This window comes from Thermobia domestica, chromosome 11, assembly GCF_964235325.1.
Source record: "Thermobia domestica chromosome 11, izTheDome1.hap1.1, whole genome shotgun sequence".
Taxonomy (NCBI): domain Eukaryota; kingdom Metazoa; phylum Arthropoda; class Insecta; order Zygentoma; family Lepismatidae; genus Thermobia; species Thermobia domestica.
Genome location: NC_137464.1, coordinates 76893879 through 76918805, shown reverse-complemented (window position 1 = coordinate 76918805; position 24927 = coordinate 76893879). Strand labels below are relative to the sequence as shown.

The following is a 24927-nucleotide window of genomic DNA, read 5'->3' as shown; positions in this document are numbered from 1 at the left end:
GAGTGCATTATAATACAGTAAATGCAATATTTTTAGTTTAAGATTAGATTCACAATGGATGGTGAAGATGTATCTTGGTTCCTCAGAACTCATTCTGAGTTATCGAAGCTTTGCAGCTCCAGTGATGTGCTACTGGTGTAATCTCATTTAACGGTGCAGAGTGTAGGGTAGACTTTGTTGACTTGTCAGGCAGCTCAGGAGCATTAGTTGATCGTGTAGTCAGTCTATTATCGTTGACTAGTTACCACCCAGAAATTGTTCTTCAATTTTATAGATCCCAAAACAATGTCTCGTGTTTAATGTTGTCACAACACCGTTCGTAAGGAGCAGGACTTCCAAACTGATGGCTATTCCAGATCTTTTGTGCTGTATTCCATATCCGCTAAAGGGAGGGAGTCCAACAGACCAAGTAATGAGTGTATCTTAATATTGTTTAGCGTACCTCCTATGTCACGCATAGGTCTACAACCTAACGTAGGATTGGAACCACACGTGGTTTCATTAGGATAGACTCAGGTACAACTTACACAGAAAACAAGTGAAAAATCCTTGCATTCTCAAAATGACACTTTCAAAGTAATAGTTTCTTACTCAGAAATAAAAAAAAATGTTGCTTAAAAATTAGACATGAGAACATAGACGGTTTTGATAGATGCAAGTCCTATGAAAACTAAACGGAATGCACTCTCAAAATTTCAGTCACCTCTGCTGTATATGTCAAGGTAGGTATTGTTTTGATTTACAGTTACTCACCTGGAAATTTTATTATTATTAAATCATCAAAACACTCAACTGATTGCAAAGGGTGTTCACTTTGTTATGTATTCAAGTAATGTTAAATTCTCTGCAAATGTCTTTTAAGACATCTGTTTCCGGGCACGACCCTTCTCTGTGCTAAATGGTAATATGGCGTTTGAAATAATTATATTAATCCAATTCAAACGTCAGGATTTTGTTTTCTGTGAGTATGCACTTTATGGTGTTTATACCAAAGCCTTGTTATAGATCTATATTCTATAAGTTCTAGTATTAATGACAGCACACTGATCCCAATACCCATCAGTAGTAACCAGAAAATATTTTGTAAATTCTCCATACTCAAAGCAGTCTTAGTATTAGTATGTTCATTAGAATTCGTGAGCATGAAAGTAAGCTTCGTACTATATTCAATATCGTCGTACCATTTCTTCCGAATTCCTGCTTCGAAAATCCTCGTAAAAATTACGTTGAATTTTGGTACAAGAATCGATCCCTTTGTGAAAAAGAAAGTGTAGTATTGAACCATTACAGGCTGCTCAACGATATGTATTAAAGGTCTTCCATTTTTAAACAAATTCCTTCTTCTCAGCATATGCATCTGCATATAGAGTTTAGAATCGTATATCCCCATATTTCTCTTGAAAGCTACAACTCCTATATGTTTATTTGTGTCGTTGAATTCAGAATATCGATTCTTCATTTTAACCATGGCTTCATTTAATGAAAGTTCAATAATCTCCTTGTGCATAATATTACTTCCCACTGGAAGGCCACTTCTTTCCACATCGTCCAAAGTTTTTATTTCAGGGTAATAATAAGGAATGGCTAAAACACGCTGTAGATGCGATACATAGATAGTAGTGATAACAAGGCTGAAAAAGGTGAAGATTATGAATACCATCCTTATAGAATTTGCTTTTGGTTGCTCCACGGATACATTTAGGAACATAGCATAAACATACATAAATGGGTTGGAACATAGACCTCTCTCATTTTGGTGAATTATTTTAAGAAATACTCTGTTTGTCACATCTACTAATACCAAAGAGGCTAAAATTAACAACCATACTGGGATCTCAAATGCCAGAACCATACTTTTCGAAAGAGGAATTTCTTGAGAAGCCGGTACAGCAAAAGATATGGGTAACTGATCAACAATAATAGAACGATCAAACAATTGTGATAACTCACTTTGCAGGTAGTGTGAAGTTACGGAAAATTCAATGTAGCCTGACCTCATTTCAAGCAACACAAGCTTCACTTCTCGAAATGAGTTTGGACATAGTACGTGATCCATTGTGAAGTTCATGTGTTCACTCGTTGCCAATATGAGATTACCATCAACTCCACCACTTACATTATACGGCGCAGTTTTATTCTTACACTGAGAAAAATCCATTATCCGGACAGCGGTATATTGTACAAATACAAGGATTCGTTATGTTTACTAAGGAAATCTGTACGGAGCGTACTTTATCCATATACTACATAGGTACTGCCTTTTACCCGCTTAGATATTACATCATGTCTCTGCAGGATGTCTGATATCTAACAATCTTCTGTATTTTACATACGTATACGTATGTTAAATACTTCAGCTATACGTTTTATACGTCCATCTGTGTGTAAGATCCAGACCGCCTATAGACACTCTTTCTTTCGCCATGGCTGACGTCATTGAACTACCGTCTTTTGCTTGCGAAACGAGGTTGTTTACAAACGGAACAGAAGAGAGGAAGGAAACCTGGGAAGCCTGGGTAAGTACAATAGTTAACTATTACTTTAGTTAAATATTCCCATTAATTATATATTCTTTTAGTGTAACTTGCTTTAATATAGTACTAAGTAAGTAATGTAGTTTATGACTACAATTCTTACTATTGTAACTCGTAAATGATTGAGGAGAATGGAATGGGTGAATCTGAATTTTGAAAAAACTTTGAATATTAATGTTTTGAAACATATTATGTTTCAAGGTAGCAAAATGAATGTTATGTGTTTATTCATTCCATTTTATATGTGACGATTTATTACTTGGTGCAGATTTACTACAGGACTGCTTAACATAATTGCTAATAAACCGTTTTCAGCGCGGAAATTTCCTTGTGTAGTGAAGATTTAGGATTTAGATTTCTGGGCTTTCGGCATCAATGGCCTTGTTAGCCCGTCGCATATGAGGGATGACTTTCCTCGGCGAGTACACTATCCGGGGAAAGGAAGGGAAGAAAGGATTGGGGAAGGAAGAAAACGGCCTGGGACCTATATGTTAGGTACCACTCCGGCATTTGCCTGCTGTGAATGAGGAAAACCCAAGGAAACCTCATTCAGGATGGCTGGACTTAAAATCTTTTGATACTTTTTCGACCGAGTTCTCCCCCGGGATCGAACCCGGAACCGTTCGCACCGAAGGCGAGAGCGCTAGCGACTACCCTACGCGGGGCCACTTGTGTAGTCTAGAAAACTCATTTTTACTAGGATATTTGCAAATTTTTTTTTTTTTTTTTTTGCTTTTAGTTTAACGCCCCATGATTGTACATCAATGTAAGAGAGAAGGTGACAATGAGATACATGATAATGGTGGAATCAAGAAAATGTAAGGAAACTGGAAAGTCTTAAGAATAACCACACCTACAGTGTTCACCAAAAGGCTATTTGTCGGGAGCAGGAATCGAACCAGGGACCTAACGCGTCAGAGGTAAGCGCTCTACTACAAAGCTTTCTTTTGTTTAAAGAACTTGTTTACATTGAAATATATATATTTTATGAAGATACTAACATATTTTACAGCCTCACTGAAATTAAAAAAAAAAAAAAAAAAAGTAGTCAGGGAGAGTTTACTTGTCAGATTTTTATTTTTTAATTTAATTTATTTTTATTTTTATTTATTTTTGCTTTGTTATGTTCCCTAGTTAATTAATGTTTGGGTTACTGAAAATTAAAACCTTTTTAGTATTATTGTTATGTCATCACTTTGGAACCAAAAAAGTTAGATTTTTTTTCTTGTGTTTTCATATAGGAAGTTGGTAAGTTTGTGCCTTAGCATTGGTTTGGTTTCTAGAACGTAATTGAAGGTCATGTTGAGTTGAGTCTTGGCGGGTTTAGAGTTCGTGAAGTGTCAGGCACTGCTTGTGCCCCTGTCTTCTGTCTGTGATGTTTCCTGGCTTTGGGCTGTGAGGTATTTATGTTGAGGAGTACCAACGCAGGCCGCGTGATATACAGGTAGCTTCAACAGCTACGAGTGCCAGATGTTCATCTTTCGTTACGGCGTGACTAATGCAGTATAGTACTAGGTTCAAATTCTATGGGTGGTAAAAATGGTCGTGGTGTGGTAAGAAATACAACGTAATACGGGGCCGCGGTGGCTCAGTGGTAGAAGGTTCACCTCTGGTGCTTGGGGTCCCGGGTTCGATCCCAGCCCCGCCAAGTGAACCTTGTGGTGGACAAACACCGTGTGCGTGGGTTTTCTCGGGGTTCTCCCGTTTCCTCCCACTTTCTTCATTCCACTATTTAATTCATTACTCATCACCGTCTCCATTAGCCTAACCATCATAACCGTAGGACATAAAACTCAAAGATTTCATGGTAATAGTTAAGAACAGCTACTTCTCATCTCCCGTGCACGAGGATACATCTTACTGTTGCACTACCTAAACACCCTAAGTACAAGGGCAAGAACTCAGTCTATTACCTACTTTTTAACATCCTAGATAGTCAATAAATAATTCCTCAAACTATGGCGTTTCTCGTCCTTCCCTAAATGGGAAGTACGGCTCCTTAACTATAACCGATTTCATTTCATTTTTTCGATTCCCGGCCGGAGCTTATGTGGTTCGGATTCCACGTTAATCTGTAGGTCCACGTCTCATACAGCCTTGCTGCTGAAAGGAACGTTAAAATCAAATCAGCACTGTTTTACAGATGCAATTGTTCGATTCCGAGTTCGAATGAAGCTTTTTACGGGCAGGGGGCGACTTTTATATATACAATCCAAGGATTTTAGTTATTAGTCAGTGATGCAATATATAGACCTATATATATATTACAAAATTGAAAGTGACTATGTTTGTGACTCTTAATCTCTTAAGAGCTGCGGTGGCTCAGTGGTAGAGCGTTCACCTCCGGTACTTGGGGTCCCGGGTTCGATCCCAGCCCCCGTCAAATGAACTTTGTGATGGACAAACACCTTGTGCGTGGGTTTCCTCGGGGTTCTCCCGTTTCCTTCCACTTTCTTCATTCCACCTTTCATTCATTGCTTATCATCAGCGTCTCCTTTAGCCTAACCGGCATAACTGTGGGACGTAAAACTCAAAGGTTTCATTTCATTTTTTCTTAATCTCTTTGGAATCTTGTACTTAGGTTCACAGCGGAAGCGACGAAATAACTCGACTCATCCATTGTAGCTCTCTTCGCAACCAGTTTCCAAAATGTTGGCAATAAGTTTGCGAAACGGGATATGACGACTCCAATTTTGGGTGAAAAGTCGCTATAAAAAATAATAGAGAAATTCATTGTCTATAAGCATTGTTTTAAAGTTGTAGATGTAAACTAAACAATATGTTCTACTCACTGGCGCAAATCCGTGGGGGGGGGATGACGGATACATGTCCCCTCCAATCTTGGAACTGAGGGGGACTTCTCCCCAATAATCCGATTTGAAATGTGTTTTTTGGGAGAAATTTGATTATTTTTGTCCGATTGCTACAAAGGAACGTGAGATAAAATAGATGTCCCCCAGAATAAGCCTCAAATCTGCAGCCTCCCAACGCTGAAAACAACTCTGATCCTCCACAACATTGTTTTTCAACTTCATAAGTATTTTGGACATCGTAAAAAAAAAGTATGGTAACGGTCTTACCCCCCCCTCCCAATGTTGAAGACAGATTTGCGCCGCTGGTTCTACTCACATCTTTGTAAATAGGGCGCAACCAATCCTTTAATTCAGGGATCATTTTTTTGTAAAAGAAAAAGTGCAGAATAATTAAAAGACCCCAAAGGACAAATATAACAAACATCTTCTTCGCCTTTATTCACGCAATCTATAGCTAATCTTGTTGCTATCGGTAATGATGTATTACGTGTGTTTCTCAACGGAAACTCTGCGAACTAAAGGACATCAAGTTTGTAGTTGTTCTTCGTTAGAGGGCAAGGGTAACATAACAATGCAGGATTGTGGGGCAGTGAGTATGCTGTATTTCCAAACTCTTCATCAGTTGCGCTGATTAAAACAAACAAACAGAAAAAAAGAACGTAAAAACTGTTTTGAACTAATAATGCTTCTCTACAGATGAACATTTTGTTTGGAGCAGAAAGTCGCTAAATGTGTAAGTAGGTAAATCGTCATTTAAAAATCACCCAAAAAAGTCTCCAATCGGAAAAAAATATTTTTTGTCGCTATCGTAGGGCGACCATACGTCCCGTTTTGACCGGGACAGTCCCGTTTTAGTGGCGTGTCCCGGCCGTCCCGTCAGTAGATGGAAAAAGTAGTATTCGTCCCGTTCTATGTAAATGAAAGAAGTAAATAACAAACCCAGTATCTTTACTCCTTTTAAAAGTATTAATAATTAATAATAACAAAGAGGCAAAAATTGAACTGAAATTCCCTATATTAAACATACTCTATAGTTCGCAGTACTGCTCGAAAGGCAGCAGAGGTTTTAGCAGTTGGTTGTGTGTTGAACAAATTTCAACGTGTCTTTCCTTTTTCATAAGTACCCGTTCTGTAACAAAGAGAGAGAGGAGGAAATCTGATATCAAGGCACTGATAAGAACAAAGGTAGATCTAAAAGTCTAGGGTTGCAAGAACCTGTCCCGTTTTTAACTGAAAATTTTATGGTCAACCTACGCTATCGTTGAGGTCGAATTCCCCTTATTTAGCGACTTTACCCAAAATTGGCAACATTGACCCCCACCGAACAACCAGGGTTGAATTCAGGGGGTAGCCCGGGGGGAATCTCCCCCCCCCGAAGAAAATTCATTCCCCTCCGGAGAAACTCCCAAAATTTCAGTCACAAAATGTAGAAATTACTTCACCCAATTATTTGCTTTTCTGTCCGTGTACGTGCAGACGAAATCCGATCTCTCAATATACATATAAATGACGCAGACCCATTCTATATAAATGTTAACATGTAACATCTAAGATAGAATACCAAATAGTGAATAAAACTTGTATTTCTTAACGCTATGACTGAGTTTGGCAGAACATGAAATTGTTAACTGTTGAAGAAAGGTTTGTATTTTAGTAGGTACTATACTCTCGCCCTATATTATATATTAGTAGGTAGCACTAGCACAGGTTGAGATACGAAAGGAAAGATAGGGAAGATCTTTCGATCATTCCATATAATCTCTCATGTCAGCAGACTTCAGTTCTTGAAAATATACAGTTCCTACATTATTTGAAATAGGGCGCCTAAATCCCATTTCTCGCATCGGAAGTAACAGACGTAAATGTGTTTTACGATTGTTAAAGTAAACACATCTTTCTTTAATTAAAAATAATTCAGTTAAAGGGTGAGATTCAGTGGGCGTCATTTAGAGGGATCAGGGAGGAACAGTTATCCCTCCTTGATTAGAGACTTATATAGAATTTATCAATATGATAATAGTATATAAGTGAAAGATTGCTATTGAAGGTGGCCAAGATCCTGCTCAGTGCCGTTCCATGGGGGAGGGGCAAGCGGGGCGACGGCCCCGGGCGCCGAAGTAAGGGGTGAAAAATTCGGGAGGGAAAAAGAAAAAAGAAGGAAAGAAAAACAGAGGAATGAAATACATGTGGACATATATAAAATGAAAGGAAAAAAGTAATGAAAAGTGCTCAAAATCAAGGAAAAGCAGGGTTTACTTTTTAAAATTTTCCCACCTTTGGCGGCTGGTCTGTCGACCTCACTCATATATACGGGGATGCCGTCGTATACTCTCGCGCCAAGCGCTGATTTTCCACGACACGGCACTAATCCTACTGAAGATTTCGTCAACTAAACTATTGATGTATATGCAGTGAAGAAACCAAGGCTAATATGTTTGATTTAGAATCAGAAGTGTGAGAAAGAATGATAACTTTTTATTAAGATATTCCTAAGTATGTTTGTTTTAGGAGAAAAAATATTTCAGTTAATTTAAATCTTTTTAAAAATTTTTACATTAGTAACAAACAGTAATTACTGAATATAGGAAATAATAAAAATAGTTACTGTAAATAGCAGTTAAAGTTTAGTCTAAACTATTTTTGCCAGTCTTTATTTAATGTTTTAGATGAAATCAAACGATTGTTTTCTTAAAATTATAATCTCATTGAATATTTATCAGCAATTAGTCTCAATATTAGGTAAGATGTGTATGTGAATGGAATTGTTAAATATGCTGCTTTCTTGAAAAAAATACAGAAAAATAACCCTCCCCCGAGCAGTTGACATTCCCCCCCGGGTGTAAATGTCTGAATTCAACACTGCGAACAACACCCCGTTATCTTTAGCCTAGCCAGCATAATAGTGGGACGTAAAACTTAAAGATTTCATTTCGAACAACACTCCCAGAAACCTATTGTTATACCATTCCCAAAACACCCTTTTGTACAGTTCTCCCTATTCGAAAAAAAAATTGTAAATAGCAGTGTTCATATATAAATATGGAACTCAATTTCCCTGAATTTTCCAGGTTTTCCAGGTATTAATTTTTCAATTTCCAGGTCTAGTGGAAGAAACTAATAGTACGAGAACACATAAATTTTAAGAATACTATATTTATATATTTGAGAATGGCCACCCTTCTCCCCAATGAACGATTGCAATTAAATATTGAGTCACAAGAAAATAAATAATTAAAATAAATAAAATTTAAGTTGAAAAATATTAAGTTGAGAAACCTACTAAGGGAATTATATAATACTTTTGTTCCATACTTGAATACATTCAAAATATACAAAAATATTGGCTTGGGGAAGAAAAAAGGGCCCGCGAGATTTTAACTGATTCTTATAGTACTCGACAACAGAAATAAATTACTGAAAGAATTTTCAAAATCGGCGCAGGTAAACATGCAGAAAATCGCATTTTCATGTACCGGTTCAAAATGGGGAAGAAAAGACGACCGCGAGATTTTAATTGATTCTTGTAGTACTCGTCGAGAGAAATCGATTAGTGAAGGAATTTTCAAAATCGGCGCAGGCAAACATAGAGAAAATCTCATTTTCATTTTCCGGTTCAAAGTGGGGAAGAAAAAAGGGCCGCAAGATTTTAACTGATTCTTGTAATACTCGACGAGAGAAATCGATTAGTGAAGGAATTTTCAAAATCGGCGCAGGCAAACATGGAGAAAATGGCATTTTCATGTACCCGTTCAAAATGGGGAAGGAAAAAGGTTCCGCGAGATTTTAACTGATTCTTGTAGTACTCGTCGAGAGAAATCGATTAGTGAAGGAATTTTCAAAATCGGCGCAGGCAAACATAGAAAAAATCTCATTTTCATTTTCCGGTTCAAAGTGGGGAAGAAAAAAGGGCCGCAAGATTTTAACTGATTCTTGTAATACTCGACGAGAGAAATCGACTAGTGAAGGAATTGTCAAAATCGGCGCAGGCAAGCATGAAGAAAATGGCATTTTCATGTATCAGTTCAAAATGGGGAAGAAAAAAGGGCCCGCGAGATTTTAACTGTTTCTTGTAGTACTCGACGAGAGAAATCGATTAGTGAAGGAATTTTCAAAATCGGCGCAGGCAAACATGGAGAAAATGGCATTTTCATGTACCGGTTCAAAATGGGGAAGGAAAAAGGTTCCGCGAGTTTGAACCGCTACGATGTATGTTCACGAATGTCCCCGTCTTCTCAAATTTAGTTAATTACTGTGACACTGAAACATGTGACACAGAGTCACATTGTGGATGACTGCAATCGGCAACCACTGCACATATACTCCTCCCGCCCCACAGTTTGATTATTTCGATCCATTCCTCACGTGCTAACGGCATGGTTCAACATCTGCAAGAAAGAGGTAAATGTAACGTTCAATTGGCAATAGCTTTTCACCAAATTAAGCTGCATGAAATCTGATTGCATATTTGACATACTGAGAAAATTCTAGTCCGTGGCCATATGTATCACATATCCCATCAATTCATAAAAATTTTGAACACAAAATTACGGTCGTCCGTGTGACGTACTCCCAAAAGGCCTAATGTGTATCACCCACCTCACATTCAATGAAACCACATCCGTGTAGAATTTAGAAAGGAACTTCTTATGATGTATACAGGATGTCTCAAACGTTCCCTGACATAGGATAACTCTGTTATTATCAGAGTTACAACAAAATGTAAGAGGAAAAACATCTCGAAATATGACGTTTTCAATCTAAAGTGAACACTTTTTAAAAAAAATCGGACGAGATGTTTGTGCTGTATACTCTTTATGCACCCAATTTTAAATGAAAATGCAACGTTGTCATTTACCTGGACCCACAACATAAGTGAATGAAGTTACTGTTTGAAACGGGGGCTGGCCATCGACATGTTAGCGTAAAAGACAGTAACTTCACTCACTTACGTTGTGGGTCCAGGTAAATGGCAATGTTGCATTTTCATTTCACATTGGACGCATAGCGAGTGTACAGCGCAAACGGGTCATCCGATTTTAAAAATTCCTTCACTTTAGAATGAAAACATTATATTTGGAGACGCTTTCCAAAGTAGTATAATTTAGTTTGTTTAAATTTACAATTTAATACAAGTAGATTCGGATTTATATGCGTAGGATTTTGTATGCATCTAACTAATGAATTCTTTATTTTCATGCTTAACTTAGTGACTTGGCTTTGGACTGCAATTGATTATTGTAACCCATTATTGCTTGAGAAGAAACAAGATATCCGAATCTTCATTTGGAGAAATCAAACGTCTATTGGAAAGCTGGGGATTACAATCATTAATTTCTACATTTCAAGGTGCGTAAATTATATATTCTGTGTTTGTTGTTAAATTACGATTACTATTATTGGGTTTAGAATCAATCAAGCACTTCATGATATTTTATGGGGATCAAGATGGGTGCCGGATAGATAAGTATTTGAGCGTCAGGCTCTTATTTCTTTTCAATTTAATATTTAATCAATGATTATTTTTCTCCCTCATTATTCCACCAAATCGTATTCCAAGATCATATATCCATTTTTGATCGATATATCCATATTTTTGATCTCTTTCATATTTCTATATTTTCGATTTTTGATATTGTTTATATTTCGATATTGCTGTATTTTTCGATATTTCGAACAAGTTTCGATAGTTTGTCAATATCGATTATCTATATCTAAATTCGGATATCCCAAAGCCCTATCGAACCCCCTCCGAAATGAAGTTTTTGGCTATGGACCTGATTAGGGATGCGCACGAGACAAGACGAGACAGAATTTTTGTTACGAAATTCGAGACGAGATAGAGCTCTTCCAATAGAAACGGATCCAGTTTTCGAGACGAGACATAACTTTCGCGGCACCTTTTCGAGAGGAGACAATCTCAAATCTTTTCTCTTGCGCATCCCTACACTTGATCATGAGGTATCAAAAAAAAAAAAGTTAATGAGAAATACCGGTAACATGTAAATACAATATAGGTAGCTAAAACATTTTTGTTTTCATTCTTCAGTAATGCATTATTATTAATCTCAGGGGGGCGCGGTGGCTCAGTGGTAGAGTGTTAACCTCCGGTGTTTGGGGTCCCTGGTTCGATCCCAACTCGCGCCGTGTGGAATTTGTAGTGGACAAACACCGTGCTCGTGGGTTTTCTCGGGGTTCTCCCGTTTCCTCCCACTTTCTTCATTCCACCATTTCACTCATTTCTCATTATCTCCGTCTCCTGTAGCCTAACCGGCATAATCGTGGGACGTTAAACTTAAAGATTTCATTTTTTATTAATCTCTGTATTTTATAGTGTATTCTCAAGCTTAAGGTGATGTATAATTAAATTTTGAATTCAGTTAACTTATTTTGTTTCTCAGATTGTTTTTAAAATGTATGTACAAACGTTTATTTTCATTCTTGAGAGTTTAAAGTGACGTATAGTTATTAAACATAGTATTTAATATTGTACTCTTAACGTGGAAGTGATATACAGTTAACTTTTGAATTCAGTTAACATTTTTCTCTCTGAAATTGCTTTAAAAAGTATGTAAAAACGTTTTTATTTTATTTCTTGAGTGCTAAAAGTGATGCAAAGTTATTAAGCTTACTACTTTATATTGTATTCTTAACCCTAAACTGATACACAGTGCGTTTTTGAATAAATTATGTCAAGTTATTTGAGTGACGAACACTGGTAGAAAATCCTGACTACTACTGGAACATTTTGATTTTAAGGTGACGACTACTGGTGCAAGGATTTTAAAATATTGTTTTTCCTCCAACGGCTACTCCTTTTTTAATTCTAACTACATGGTCATTATAGGAAGGATCAGTGAGTCTTTCCAACTATGGTACAGCTCCGACAGATTCACGATGCTCAGAGAAGAGACAAAATAGTATGTTTTCAACCTTAAAGTGAGAACCACTGGCGTTTTTACCCTGCTATGCAAAAGTAAGTGAGTACTCCAATGGAGTTCCAATGCGGTACTTAATTTCTGCGTTTTAGATATATGGAAATACATGTCTCTAAAATGTAAAGAACTGATTTTTTTTTTTTTTTTTTTTACTGAAAACTGCAACTCGGTAAGCCTTATGGATACCGAGGTATGGGAAAATAAACTATAGGTATGTGGGGCTTGCATACTTGACGCTACAATTCGGAAATTGAATTAAAATATGACTAACGGCTATCAAGATGTTGTCAAATAAAGGGAGGACCAACACAGTTAAGGGGTTTTCGTGTTAGATGCTAAAATTTCCGAAATCGGTCATGGAAAGTTAATAAACACCAGTAGCAATTTCATCTTAAAGTAATTAGATATCTTCATGGGGTGTTAGAACATCATGGAGTCTACCAAAATTAAATTTTAAAAGCTTTTGAAAATATAATCTGACATTTGTAAACAGTATTTGAAATATGTATTTACCCAAAACTTCCAGCTAGTACATCTAACATCTGGAGAAACACTGTGAAATAAGAGCTTGAAATTTCGGAAACAATTATTGGTCGCAACAAAATTAAATAAGATGGTACTTCTATGGGTTAAATCAGTACCTCAGTACAATTTCGATCGAAAGATTAGTTCAGTCCTAGGTTTTCTTCAGGCAATTCCAAGGGTTCATCGAGCTGTGCAAAAGAATGAAAATTCGCTGTCAATATCTAAGATAGTAAATAAGATATAAGGAATTATATATTTTATGACGTGAAAATAGAGATCTTTATGGATTTGTACTTTTGGGTCTTTCCTAAAAGAAAAAAATTCAGAAAACTACTGTATATACCTTAATAGACAATTCAGTGGGCGGGGACACAGTAGCTTAGTGGTAGGGTATTTAACTAATCTTTTTTTTTTTTTTTTTTTTGCAGAAACTATTGGAGTATTCACTTAACCCATAGAAATACGATCATACTTAACTCCCTATTTAATTTTAAAATTAAATAAAAGGAAATATTTCAGTGTAGCGACCCACGATTATGCATTTTAGTCTCAGGGAGATTATGATTAAAGCAAGTGAATGTTGTTGACAGAATTGATGGAATGCAAAGGTGGGAGGAGAGTACCCCGAGAAAACCCACGAATACGATGTCCACTACAAACTGACTTGGCCGTGGATCGAACCAAGAACCCAATACACCAGAGGTAAGCACTCTACCACTAAGCCACTGTGCCCCCGCCCATTTAATTGTCTATTAAGGTATATACGGTTGTTTTCTGAAATTTCTTCTTCTTACAGCAAATACTCAAAAGTACAAATCCATGTGGGTCTCTATTTTTACGACGTCATAAAATACATAATTCCTTATATCTCGCTTGCTATATTAGATATTGACAAAAAATGTTCACTTTATTTCAGAGCCCGATGAACGCTTGGAATTGTCCAAAGAAAATTTAGAGCTGAATTAATCTTTCGATCGAAATTGTACTGACGAGTCTGAGGTTCTCACTTAACCCATATAAGTACCATCTTATTTAACTTTTGTTAGGATCAATAATTGTTTTCTGAAATTTCAAGATCTAATACGCTTTTATTGTATGGTGTCTCTCTAGCTGCTAGATGTACTAGCTGGAACTTTTAGGTAAATACATATTTCTAATACTCTTTACAAATGTCAAAATATATTTTACAAAACTTTTAAAATTTAATCTTGGTAGACCCCATGATGTTCTTAAACTCCATGGAAATACCTAATTATTTTAAGATGAAATTGCTACTGATGCTTATTAACTTTACATGATCGGTTTCGGAAATTTTACCACCTAACACGAAAACCCCATAACTATATGGATCCTCCCTTTATTTGACAATATCTTGATAGTCATATTTTAATTAATTTTCTAAATTGTACTGTCTAATATGCAAGCTCCACGTACCTATGGTGTCGCTTTTTATTTCACCATATTTCGGTAACTGTTAGGCGTACCGACTTGCGGTTTCGGTAAACACACACCTCTAACGTTCTTTAAAACGTTATTAAGACATATTTTAGAATATTTAGAAATGAGAGTTCTGGGAATATCATGGTACCCGAAAAACCCCATCAGGGCGTGTGTGTAGTGTATTTAATTGAAACTACTTTTGAGGTTGTTGTAAGCCCTCGTAATTACGTTTCCGAAACTGCACCATCTAGTACGCAAACTCCACAGTTCTGTAGTGTCGCTCTTTATTTTCCCATATCTCGATATCCATAAGGCTTACCGAGTTGAGGTTTTCGGTAAACAGATGTCAGTTCCTTACATTTTAGAGACATATATTTTCATATATCTAAAAAATACAGACATTAGGTACCCCATGGTAGCCCGAACACCATTGAGGTACCCACTTACTTTTGAATGGTAATACATTTTGAGTTGTTGTTCAGCATCAATAAACACTTCATAGTTTTTCTACGTGCAACCCAAAAGTCCATACCTGACCTAACAGATTTTGTCCATTTAATCTCAAAAATGTTAAGATACTTTGTGTTGTTAAGTACAACCAAATTAAGCACACTGAATATAACATTTTAAATATTTTCTGATTTTTGTTGCAGGTATTTCGTGCATCAAACCAGGATTCTGCTTGAAAGACAGTCAAAAGAAGCAGTGTAGGTTGTGGCTAAAAGTACGCCCTTTCTGAAGACAGACTCAGTTGTACTTACATTATTTTGTACGAATATATAACCCTAATAAAGATACTGTACTACAAATTATTTCTTTCTTCCATAAATTATAATAAAATATTATCTCTGTTTAAAGAAAATGATTGTTAATGTTAAGTCATTTTAATTCTTTTTCTCTGTAATAAGAACATTATCCCTAGCAATATTTTTTATCTTTGTGCTATTGCGATTGGATGAAGTAAAATTCTATACGAAGCACTATTATTTCAGACATGCATTAATAACTAATGTATTGTTCTGTATGTAAGACAATGTGTATACTGAACATGTCTAGCGAAGGTGTTGTTTTAATACAGAATCTATAACTCAGCTTTTCAGTAGTCAACTTTATTGGGAATCCGAAGAAAGAAGTTAAAAAAAAAAAAATGTTGGACTTACCAGCGTGTGTGTGTTCGAATTCTGGACTAATCCAAATTATCCAGAGAAATCATTATATATTTCTTTGTTGCTATTTCAGATGTATCCTTTATCCAAGTCGTATGAAACGGAGACTTCATACATCGCTATACTTTGTATGAACTATGTTCCGTATTTACTTAATCACTTTGTAACTTTCTCTAGTGTTGACAAGGCCGCAGGTGTCAATCGAATAGTTTAGTGTTTCACTCATGTCACCTTGTGACTAAGGTACGTCCTGTCGGTATATATATGGTACTGGGTTCAATTAGCGATAAAATACATTTTTAGCGTTAAACAAATGCAAAAATCTATACGAAATGAGATACCGTGATCTCTGACTTACGGATAACACCAAGCAACTAATGGTACTGAGTGTGATTGAGTTTACTAATTACTATTTGGCTAAAATCAGTGTTCCTTTATCTATAGTTCTTTTCGTGCTTTGAATTGCAAAGTTTGAAATAACCGTTTTAAATTATTGTGTATATATATCTTCCGAGTAATTCTGAGAATCATGCTCTTTCTTTAAGCAATGTATGAGACTGTTAAATTGCTCTTTCCTTAAAATGTTGCACTAAGAAGGATGCATCCAGGAAAGTCCAAATTTGCAGAATGTCTATAGCAGGGAAGAATAAATATGTTTAGTCGATGGCTGCACAACGCCTCCGCTGTCACCACGTTGTCACACAGCGAATACAGCGAACGTTTAAGAGTATTCTGCACTTACTATTAGGTATCGGCCTGGGAACTTTGGCGCATCTACCCAGTCTCCTTCTTGGTGTTTCATTTTTAATGGCGAGTACTGAGTAGGAATAATATTGTAAGCGAATGCGTTTCCGGCTGACAACACACTTTTAATTATTGCGACATTTAAAAAAAAAAAAAAAAACCTGTTAATTAAAATGTACAGAGAAGTTATTTCTGGAAAATTCTATTCAGGCCTCTTGTGGTAACAACTGCACTTTAGTAGAAGATACTATTAAGGAAAAGAATGAGGTAAAATAATCTTTATATCGTACAAGCAATGGATGATAACAGCTTAATAAATGATTGTACGTAAATCTTGTTTGAGTTTGAATATAGGATTGTATAAGGCTGTGCATTTTGCATTATTATTGAGGTGCTGCAACTAACTAACTGCAAACCATATGATAAATTCTTACAGTAATATATCACATATTGATTTACTCTGTATGGAAACGAAAATAGTTTAATATATGGTTAACCTCCTTTGTGCCAGGGGCGGATCCAGAGGGGGGCGATCGGGGCAATCGCCCCCCCCCACAAGAGGAAACTTTCTTATTTTATATATAAATAAACCCATCCATAACAAGTTTGGAGCTCTTAAAAGTAGCAGTATTACCGCCGACCGCCCCCCCCCAGAAGTCCGTCCTGGATCCGCCCCTGCTTTGTGCCCATAATTTTAAAATTAACGCTTGTGTCACTTTTCAACACTTGACTTTGCAGTAGCTTTCCAACGAATTAGCAGGAAGCCCAAACTTATAGGACACCCTGCAGGTAAATACATTTCTTTGGACAGTTTCACTGCTCCAAACTAAGATTTGAAAAGTGTAGTATTGTTAATTTTATTATTATTGGCACAAAGGAGATCAACCATATTTTAAGCTATTTTTGTTTTCATACAGAGTAAAACAATATTTGACAACATTACAGTAAGAATGTATCATGCACTTTGCAGTATGTTGCAGCACTTTAATAATGGTGCACTATACGTACACTCTAGATCCTGCATATGTCCGATCCATACATTACAAGAAGGCAATACGTATTCGATACAGGTAAAATCTGTATATTTCATATGGACAACCTATTAGCTATATACATCCAATCTATACATTACATATGGCCAACCTGTACGCGACATACGTATAATCTATATGCTGCATGCAGACAGTCTGTAAGCTACATATATGCACTCTGTATGGTGCATACGGATATTCTGTATGCTGTATCTGGACAAGCTGTGTGCGACATAAGGAAAATCTGTATAATACATACGTACAATACGTATACTGTATCTAGTCGTACGTATGGGGCACAAGTACAATATAGATGCTGTCTCGGGCTTGAACGCAAGAAACATACGTACAGAACGTATATTGCATACTTCTTGAAATCATGCTCCGTCCTGATAGTCAGTGTATGTCGTCATTATTAACCCACATGCTACATACGACCCTGACGTCACAAAGCTAGATATTACCTCCGTATATACTTGTTACTGCAGATAACGTCACACGAATGACGTCATTGCACTTGTGCAGACAGTACGTATAATACATACTTTTTCAGCTATACGTTTGCTGCAGGATGTTATATACGGTTGTACGTTAAGTCCAGAAACTACAGGAATTACGAATGTAACCTACGTTTTTAAGTATGCCACCTACATTTTTTTTTCTCAGTGTAGTCAGGGGAAGTACAAAAGGGAATGTTGGACAGGTAAAGGTACGAATCGTGTGACCATGAAGATTTGACAGAATAATCGTGAAGTGGTTCTTGATGGTTTCCTTCTTTGTACACTCGCGGAATATTATTCGTTCTTCTTCATATAGAGAAAATGGATTAAAACTCACAACGCACATTGGGGATACAACCCTTATTCCTATATTGGAATTACTTTTGCAAAAGGTAAATACAAAGAACTTTAGTATTTTCTTCGACTTTAATGTGTTGATGAAGATTTTCAATGTTGCATGTGATTGAAAACCATGAGCTAAAACAATCAGTACATCATTCCTGTAATTCCATGTTTTCAGCGATCGTAGCTTCCGGATATGCTTGGCAAAGTTCTTTTCATTTTTAGATATAATGATAGTTATATCACTTTCCGAAACAGGTATTGAGTTTCCAATACTAACTTGTGACTTCTTTGTGTTATATATAACAGGAGTTTGAATTCTCGTTTCAACTTCGCGCGCAATTAATGATCCAAGACCTTCAGTAATTGAATCGTAAATCATCACTTGTCTTCTTCCAGATAAACTGGATGTACTGGTGGAAAAGAAACATTTGGTAATTGCATTGTCATTATCTTCCGCCTCCAGAACTCTCAGAAGAAAATATCCTCTTAGATTCAATAATAACAGAAGTATTAGCATCTCAATCATAGTGACTAACGATTTGAATTCTGAATTCCAAATTTAAATATAGATTTCTGAAATAAATAAATGAGACATGAGTTGTTATACATTTGTATTTCGTCTTGTTTGGATAATGAATTTATCAATTTGAATTAATTTCTTTAACTATGTCTCGGGTAGTGAAATTAATAAAATTAGGATTCTCTTTGCCCCACCAAGTTAAATTTATAGTTATATAAATTTCCTCACCCAGCTGGACTTTTATAATATTTACATCCAGCCATTTCCTTTGCAACCCAAAAGAATTATGACTGAACTCCTCGAACTACCCTTAGCCAGGCTAATGAGAACAATTAAATATATTAGATTAGGTAATTAACGAAACAGAAGCATAAAAATACAATTATATGTTGGTATATTCACTCGGACTGAGAGGTACAGGGCCCCGGCAGGAACCTCACTTGGAGGGCCCCATCTTTACTTCCCATATAGTATGTAGCAGCCTCACAAAGTATATAAGTTTCATCTTCTTCATTTTTTTATTCTGCTTATTGTAATGACACACTATTTCCAATGAGATTTGATAAAATACTAACTGAAACATTGTCAATATAACCTGAAATTTGAGTTAATACTCACAGATCGAGTATTATGAATAGTTATAACGCAAAGATGAAGTGGTAGCTTCACGTGTGTTGTTTCAGTGGAAGCACAAAAGCATTCAATTATATATTGAAACATTTTATCTTATGTTTCCTAATGCAGATCCGGTTTTCAGAACCGGTTCCGGACCTGGATCTGAAAACCCGGTTCCAGAACCGGATCTTAGGAACCGGTTCCAAATCTGGATCCGAAAATCTGGTTAAAGAACCGGATCTTAGGAACCGTTTCCAACCTGGATCCGAAAATCCTGGTTCCAGAACCGGATCTTAGGAACAGGTTCCAGACCTGGATCCGAAAGCCCCCAATGACCCGTAAAGGATTCACAAAGTTCACATTCAAAACATTGCACTGGAATCACTCCCCGCCCAGACCCGCTTGTCGGCCCCCAGAAAAAAAATTTGGTCCACCAGTGGGTGTTTAGCCAAATGAGTTTGCCTGTTTAGGCAATGAATTTGCCAGTTACCCAGTTTGTTTAGCCAGATGAGACCTGGGCGCCCGCCTATCGCTTCTACCATTTCATCTAGTACCCTGTTCACATCCTACCAGCAACTCGGGTTTAGCGTAGGGATGGCCACAAAGTTTCAGTTCCCCGAGGAACCGCTCTTGGAGATCCGGTTTTCAGAACCAGTTTCAGACCTGGATCCGAAAACCCGATTCTAGAACCGGTTCCAGACCTGGATCTGAAAACCCAGTTCTGGAACTGGATCTTGGGAACCGGTTTCAGATCTAGATCAAAAAACCGGTTACAGACCTGGATCCGAGAAACCGGTTCTAGAACCGGTTCCAGACCTGGATCTGAAAACCGAGTTCTGGAACTGGATCTTGGGAACCGGTTTCAGATCTAGATCAAAAACCGGTTACAGACCTGGATCCGAGAAACCGGTTCCGAAACCGGATCTTCTAGAACCGGATCCGTTGAGAGTCGAAAAGCGGTTCCACCCGGAACTGGTTCTGGCCATCTCTCCCACCAAGATACGGCAACATACCACACGTCTAAAGCAAGTATGGCTACGATGCAATTATTTTCCCCTAACAGAGTGATTTGCAAAGGATTATGACTCCCAAGTATCATGACTTTATGCCTGACTATTTTCTGTAGGGTCACCTTAAAGGTAATGTGTGCAGGAACAAACCACACACCATCGATGAGTTATGTGAGAACAATCACCGTGAAATCCAGGCAGTCACGGGTGTGGGAAACCCGAGTTCAATTCCTGGCTGGAGCTCATGTGGTTCGGATTCTATGTTAATCAGTAGGTCCACGTCTTATATAGCTTCGCTGCTGAACGGGACGTTAAATTCAAAATCAACTCAACTCAACCAGGCAGTCACGCCCAATATTCTGGTAGAAGCATTCACGAACTTGCAATGCCGTGTTAAACTATGTACATACAGCCTGCTCCGGAAGTGGCCTGGTACTGCCTGGGCGTACCCTTAATTGGTATTTTCTGACGGTTTTAGGTTTTACTCACATTTCTTTGGTAACCTTGCTTGACATTGTCTGACAACATTGCTATCCATGTTCCACCAGCGCACTTCACGATTCACGTGCGCAATTACCTGAACCAGACGTTTCCTGGCCACTGGATTGGAAGAGGTTGTGCATCTTCAACAGCTCCCTTTGCTTGGTCTCCAAGAAGTCCCTATCTGACACCAGACAATGCTCTCTGGGGTTTCATAAAGCAACAAATAAGAAACACTGCATATCACTTAGCGCAGGAATTACGAGCAGCTGTGGAACACGCCTTCACCCTCGTGACTCCGGAGTATCTCCGCAAAAGATCTGGAGATCTGAGAACTTGGCGCACAATTCAGTTGTGTTATGACATGGATGATGATCATACCGATGTTTATGACTCTTAAGACCTCAAGATAATTGTGTACAGACATTATACCACAACAAACACTATACTGTTGAAGTTAAAGGGAGATACGCCCACTTCCGGACCACCTTGTAGGTGGGAGGAAGTCGCTTAGAGTACACAGAGAAAAATCCGTTCTCCGGACAGCGGTATATTGTACAAATATACGGTATCCTTTTACTTACTGCAGAAATCAGTACGGAGCATACGTTATCCGTATGCTACACAGGCACTGCCCTTAGATGTTATGTCATGCCGTTGCAGGATGTCTGTCATCTAACAATTTTCCATATATCACATACATATACTTATGTTACCTTCTTCAGCTGTATGTTATATACGTTCATGTGTATGTGAGATCCTGACCACCTACATTGTTTCATACAGAAAGTACGTATAGATGGAACACTTATACAGAAAGTATTATAAAATATGCGTTTTCAGTTATACGTCTGCTCTACGTTAAGTCCAAAAACTACAGGAATTACGCACGTAACCTATCTTTTTAAGTACGCCACCTACAATTTTTTTCTCAGTGTAGGGAACTCGAATTAGAGTCGAGTTGCGAGTTGAGTCGAGTTTTAGTTCGACTCGTGTCCATTCCTAACGCTAGAAGTAGCTCACTATATTCACTCCTTAAAAAAAAGAAATGAAAAGATATTGACTGTTTCCAAATGAGAAATTGGAGAAATGAAAATAAATTGGCTGTGACTTAACAATGAGGAATATTTTATATCGATAAAAGTTGGGGACTTTTCGACGACGATGATTTTGAATTTCATATTACTGTTTGAAAAAATATATACCACTCTTAATGTATATACAGAGTGCTTCAAAACAACACCGACAGCGTATGGGAGGTGATCCCTGACATCTACATAAGACAAAAAGTATAGACCAACCTGGGTGCAAAAATGGTTTCTTTCGGCGTTATAGGCTGCCAAAAACTAAATTTTAGAGGTTCATAGCTCCTAAACTATGGGACCTACTGTAGTCGGGTCAAGCCTTCATTTGAGCTAACATGTGCACTCTGCAAAAATACATGTTAGGTACTAAGGTACTCACTCAACAATTTTTATAGACTGAGTTTGACTATGAGCATATAATTTGAAGTATTCCCCAACTGCTTTTAGTACAAATACAAAGTAACAAAATACCGTATAAGATTCAGTTTACAGAGCATTTGTTACTTAACGAATGGACATATACTATTTCGAGAATCGAGATAAGACGAGAAATGTCTACGATACTTTTCGTCTCGTTTCGATTATTATTTTCAAAGAAAGATGATAATTTGAGTTAGCCTTGCCCCGTCTAGAACGTAAAATGTGATTCTCGTCTCAATTTTCTTTGTTTTGTTTGAGAAATGAAATGAGAAATTCCTCTCCTCGTGAGCAACACTAAACAAAACAGAAATATTCTTGCCAAATGTCACGTTTCTGCTTGTAGTGGTATGACCTGAGCGATAATAAGCTTCTAACTTTTAATCTCCTACGAGATAATAATAATAATAATAATCCTGAAGATTTGATAGTTCAAATATTGAAACATCCGAGTATTCAAATATCTGAAGATAATAAAACGTGTGACATCGCCGATCATTCGCCACCAAAAATTCTAAAGCAAAAAAAAAAAAAAAAAAAATCCCCTGCGTGAATTCAAGAACCTTCAGATTATGGGTCAAGTGCCTTGACCACTGAACGACGATCACTACGCGGTAAATGTTTCGTCTTTAGTATTTTCATCTTAGGTTTCTTTGTCTTCGCTTACAAAGTTCTACGTTTCGAAACGTCTTTCGTATATCTTTTATAATATGTAAGTCAATAATTTTATATTAATAATTTGAGTTGTTCTTAAACCTTTGGTTCACAATTTTATTTCTTCTCCACACCAAACTACAGATATGACAGATTTAATTCTCATACTCTGCATTTGGTTCCAAATCAGTCGCCATTATCTGGTAAAGCACTTATGTCCGCGACGATACAACCAAACAGGTTAATCAATTGACCACACATATTTTTCTAACATGCTTGTCATCAGGGGTAATCAGAGTCAATGCTACCTTACGTTGCTTTTTCAATCAGACATTGTTTCCTCTATTGGCAAATAATCGACTCATTCATTCATTTATTTCATTAATTAGTTTCTTAATTATTCCCCCAGTCGACTATATAACTCCAGTTTACGTTTACATAGGCCTACAAATAAATATATGAGATATTTGTGTGCAATAGGATAATATAATGGTTGTAATTAAAATACATGCATTAGTTAACTATATATTATTATATGTGATAATACAGAATTAATGTTCTAGAATAGAACAAACTGATATTAGTGGAAAATAGATGAAATAATAAACAAATATTAGATTCACAACACTATCGAAAAAGAAAAGTACAGTAATTGGAGAAAGGTAAATTTGTGCTAAAGCTCTAATATAAGATCATGTCGAGACAATACGTAAATGTATAGTACAAAAAGAAAAGAAAGGAAAATCAAATGAAAATGTAATAAAGCAACGAATCGATTTTCAGATGCATAATATCAATATAAGACAAATTACATTCAGTGGAATATTAAAAAGAAACGCTGTCACTCAATAAATGTATACATACCGAAATCTAGTATCAGTATCACCGGGCTCATATTCTTTTTCGATTTAGATTTCACAAACATGTAAGAACCGCTGTCAGAACCAGTTTGACGTTTTCCTATCATATCAGAACCGGATCAAGAAACGCTCCCGTCTTAACTCTCAGAGCTGGGTCGAGAACCACTTCGTATGAAAATGGTTCATGAACCGGTTCTTGAACAATAGCCGAAACTCAGAACAGCTCCCAGAACCGGTTTGACCGTTTCCTAACATCTCAGAACCGCCCCCAGAACCAGTTCGACCTTTCTCCTAACATCTCAGAATCGGTTCTTCATTTTCTTGATGTCTCAGAACCGATTCAAGAACCGATCCTCTCTGCCCTAAACATCTCAAAACCGGTTCGAAAACCACTTCCTAAAAAACACAATGGCTACTGTACAACAGCTACAACCCAGAACCGGTTCATTTTCCATCCCTGGTTCCTGGTAAATCACCTGTCTGTCCAGAACCAAAGGAAGATATTGCTTTCTTATAAAATATTGTATGATATCATTTAGAGCAGCGATGGCCAAACTTAGGAAATCTCTGATCTTCCGTACCTTTTTTAAATCCTATTGTGATCTACCAATCAAAAAACTACCATTGTTTTAAAAAAAAATATTCCATTTGTTTATTGGACTATAAATTTACATTTCTAATAAATATAAACCGGAGAGTTAACACGATCTACCGGAATGATCCGCGAGCTACTAGTAGCTTGCGATTGAAAGTTTGGCTATCACTGATTTAGATGGACCCGGAAAACTTTATGAGACGAGCCAGCTCCTCTTATACCCTTGCCTCTGGTTCTGGTTCTGGCAGATTATATTTTCTTGAATTACTGTTCGCCAAACTTTACAATTCAAGAAAAAGTAGACACTTTCTGCTTTACATCAATGGCCATGGTTTCGTCCAGACTCATAGCCAACAGCAAATTTGAGAATAGTGTTTTAAGTTTAGAGAATATATTGTGCTTTTTAAATCATTGTTCGGCAATCTCTATAGAGCAGTGGTTCTCAACCTAATTGCTATCACAGCCCCCATTTCATCACATGCTCTTGTCAGCGACTTCCTAATGACTTCTGGTTTGTATTAAGCTTGTGTGGGATTTTAATACACCTATTGCGGAGATCTCACGACATCCATCTATTTCTATAATAGTAGAATCCATTTCCTGTATATAGCGGATACAGTAAATTCACTAAAAGCCAATGGATTAAAACTAAATTTTT

General features: G+C 37.0%; 1 protein-coding gene across 1 annotated transcript; it reads right to left on the bottom strand.

Moving 5' to 3' along the window:
• Positions 1-937: 937 nt before the first annotated feature.
• LOC145665178 (uncharacterized) lies at positions 938-2158 on the bottom strand. The gene has a single exon (XM_081732463.1). The coding sequence runs from the start codon at positions 2156-2158 to the stop codon at positions 938-940; it is 1221 nt and encodes a 406-aa protein (XP_081588589.1).
• Positions 2159-24927: the final 22769 nt, after the last annotated feature.

Excerpts from the sequence above, each read along its gene's own strand:
- LOC145665178 (XM_081732463.1), bottom strand. The coding sequence starts at position 2,158 with ATGGATTTTTCTCAGTGTAAGAATAAAACTGCGCCGTATAATGTAAGT.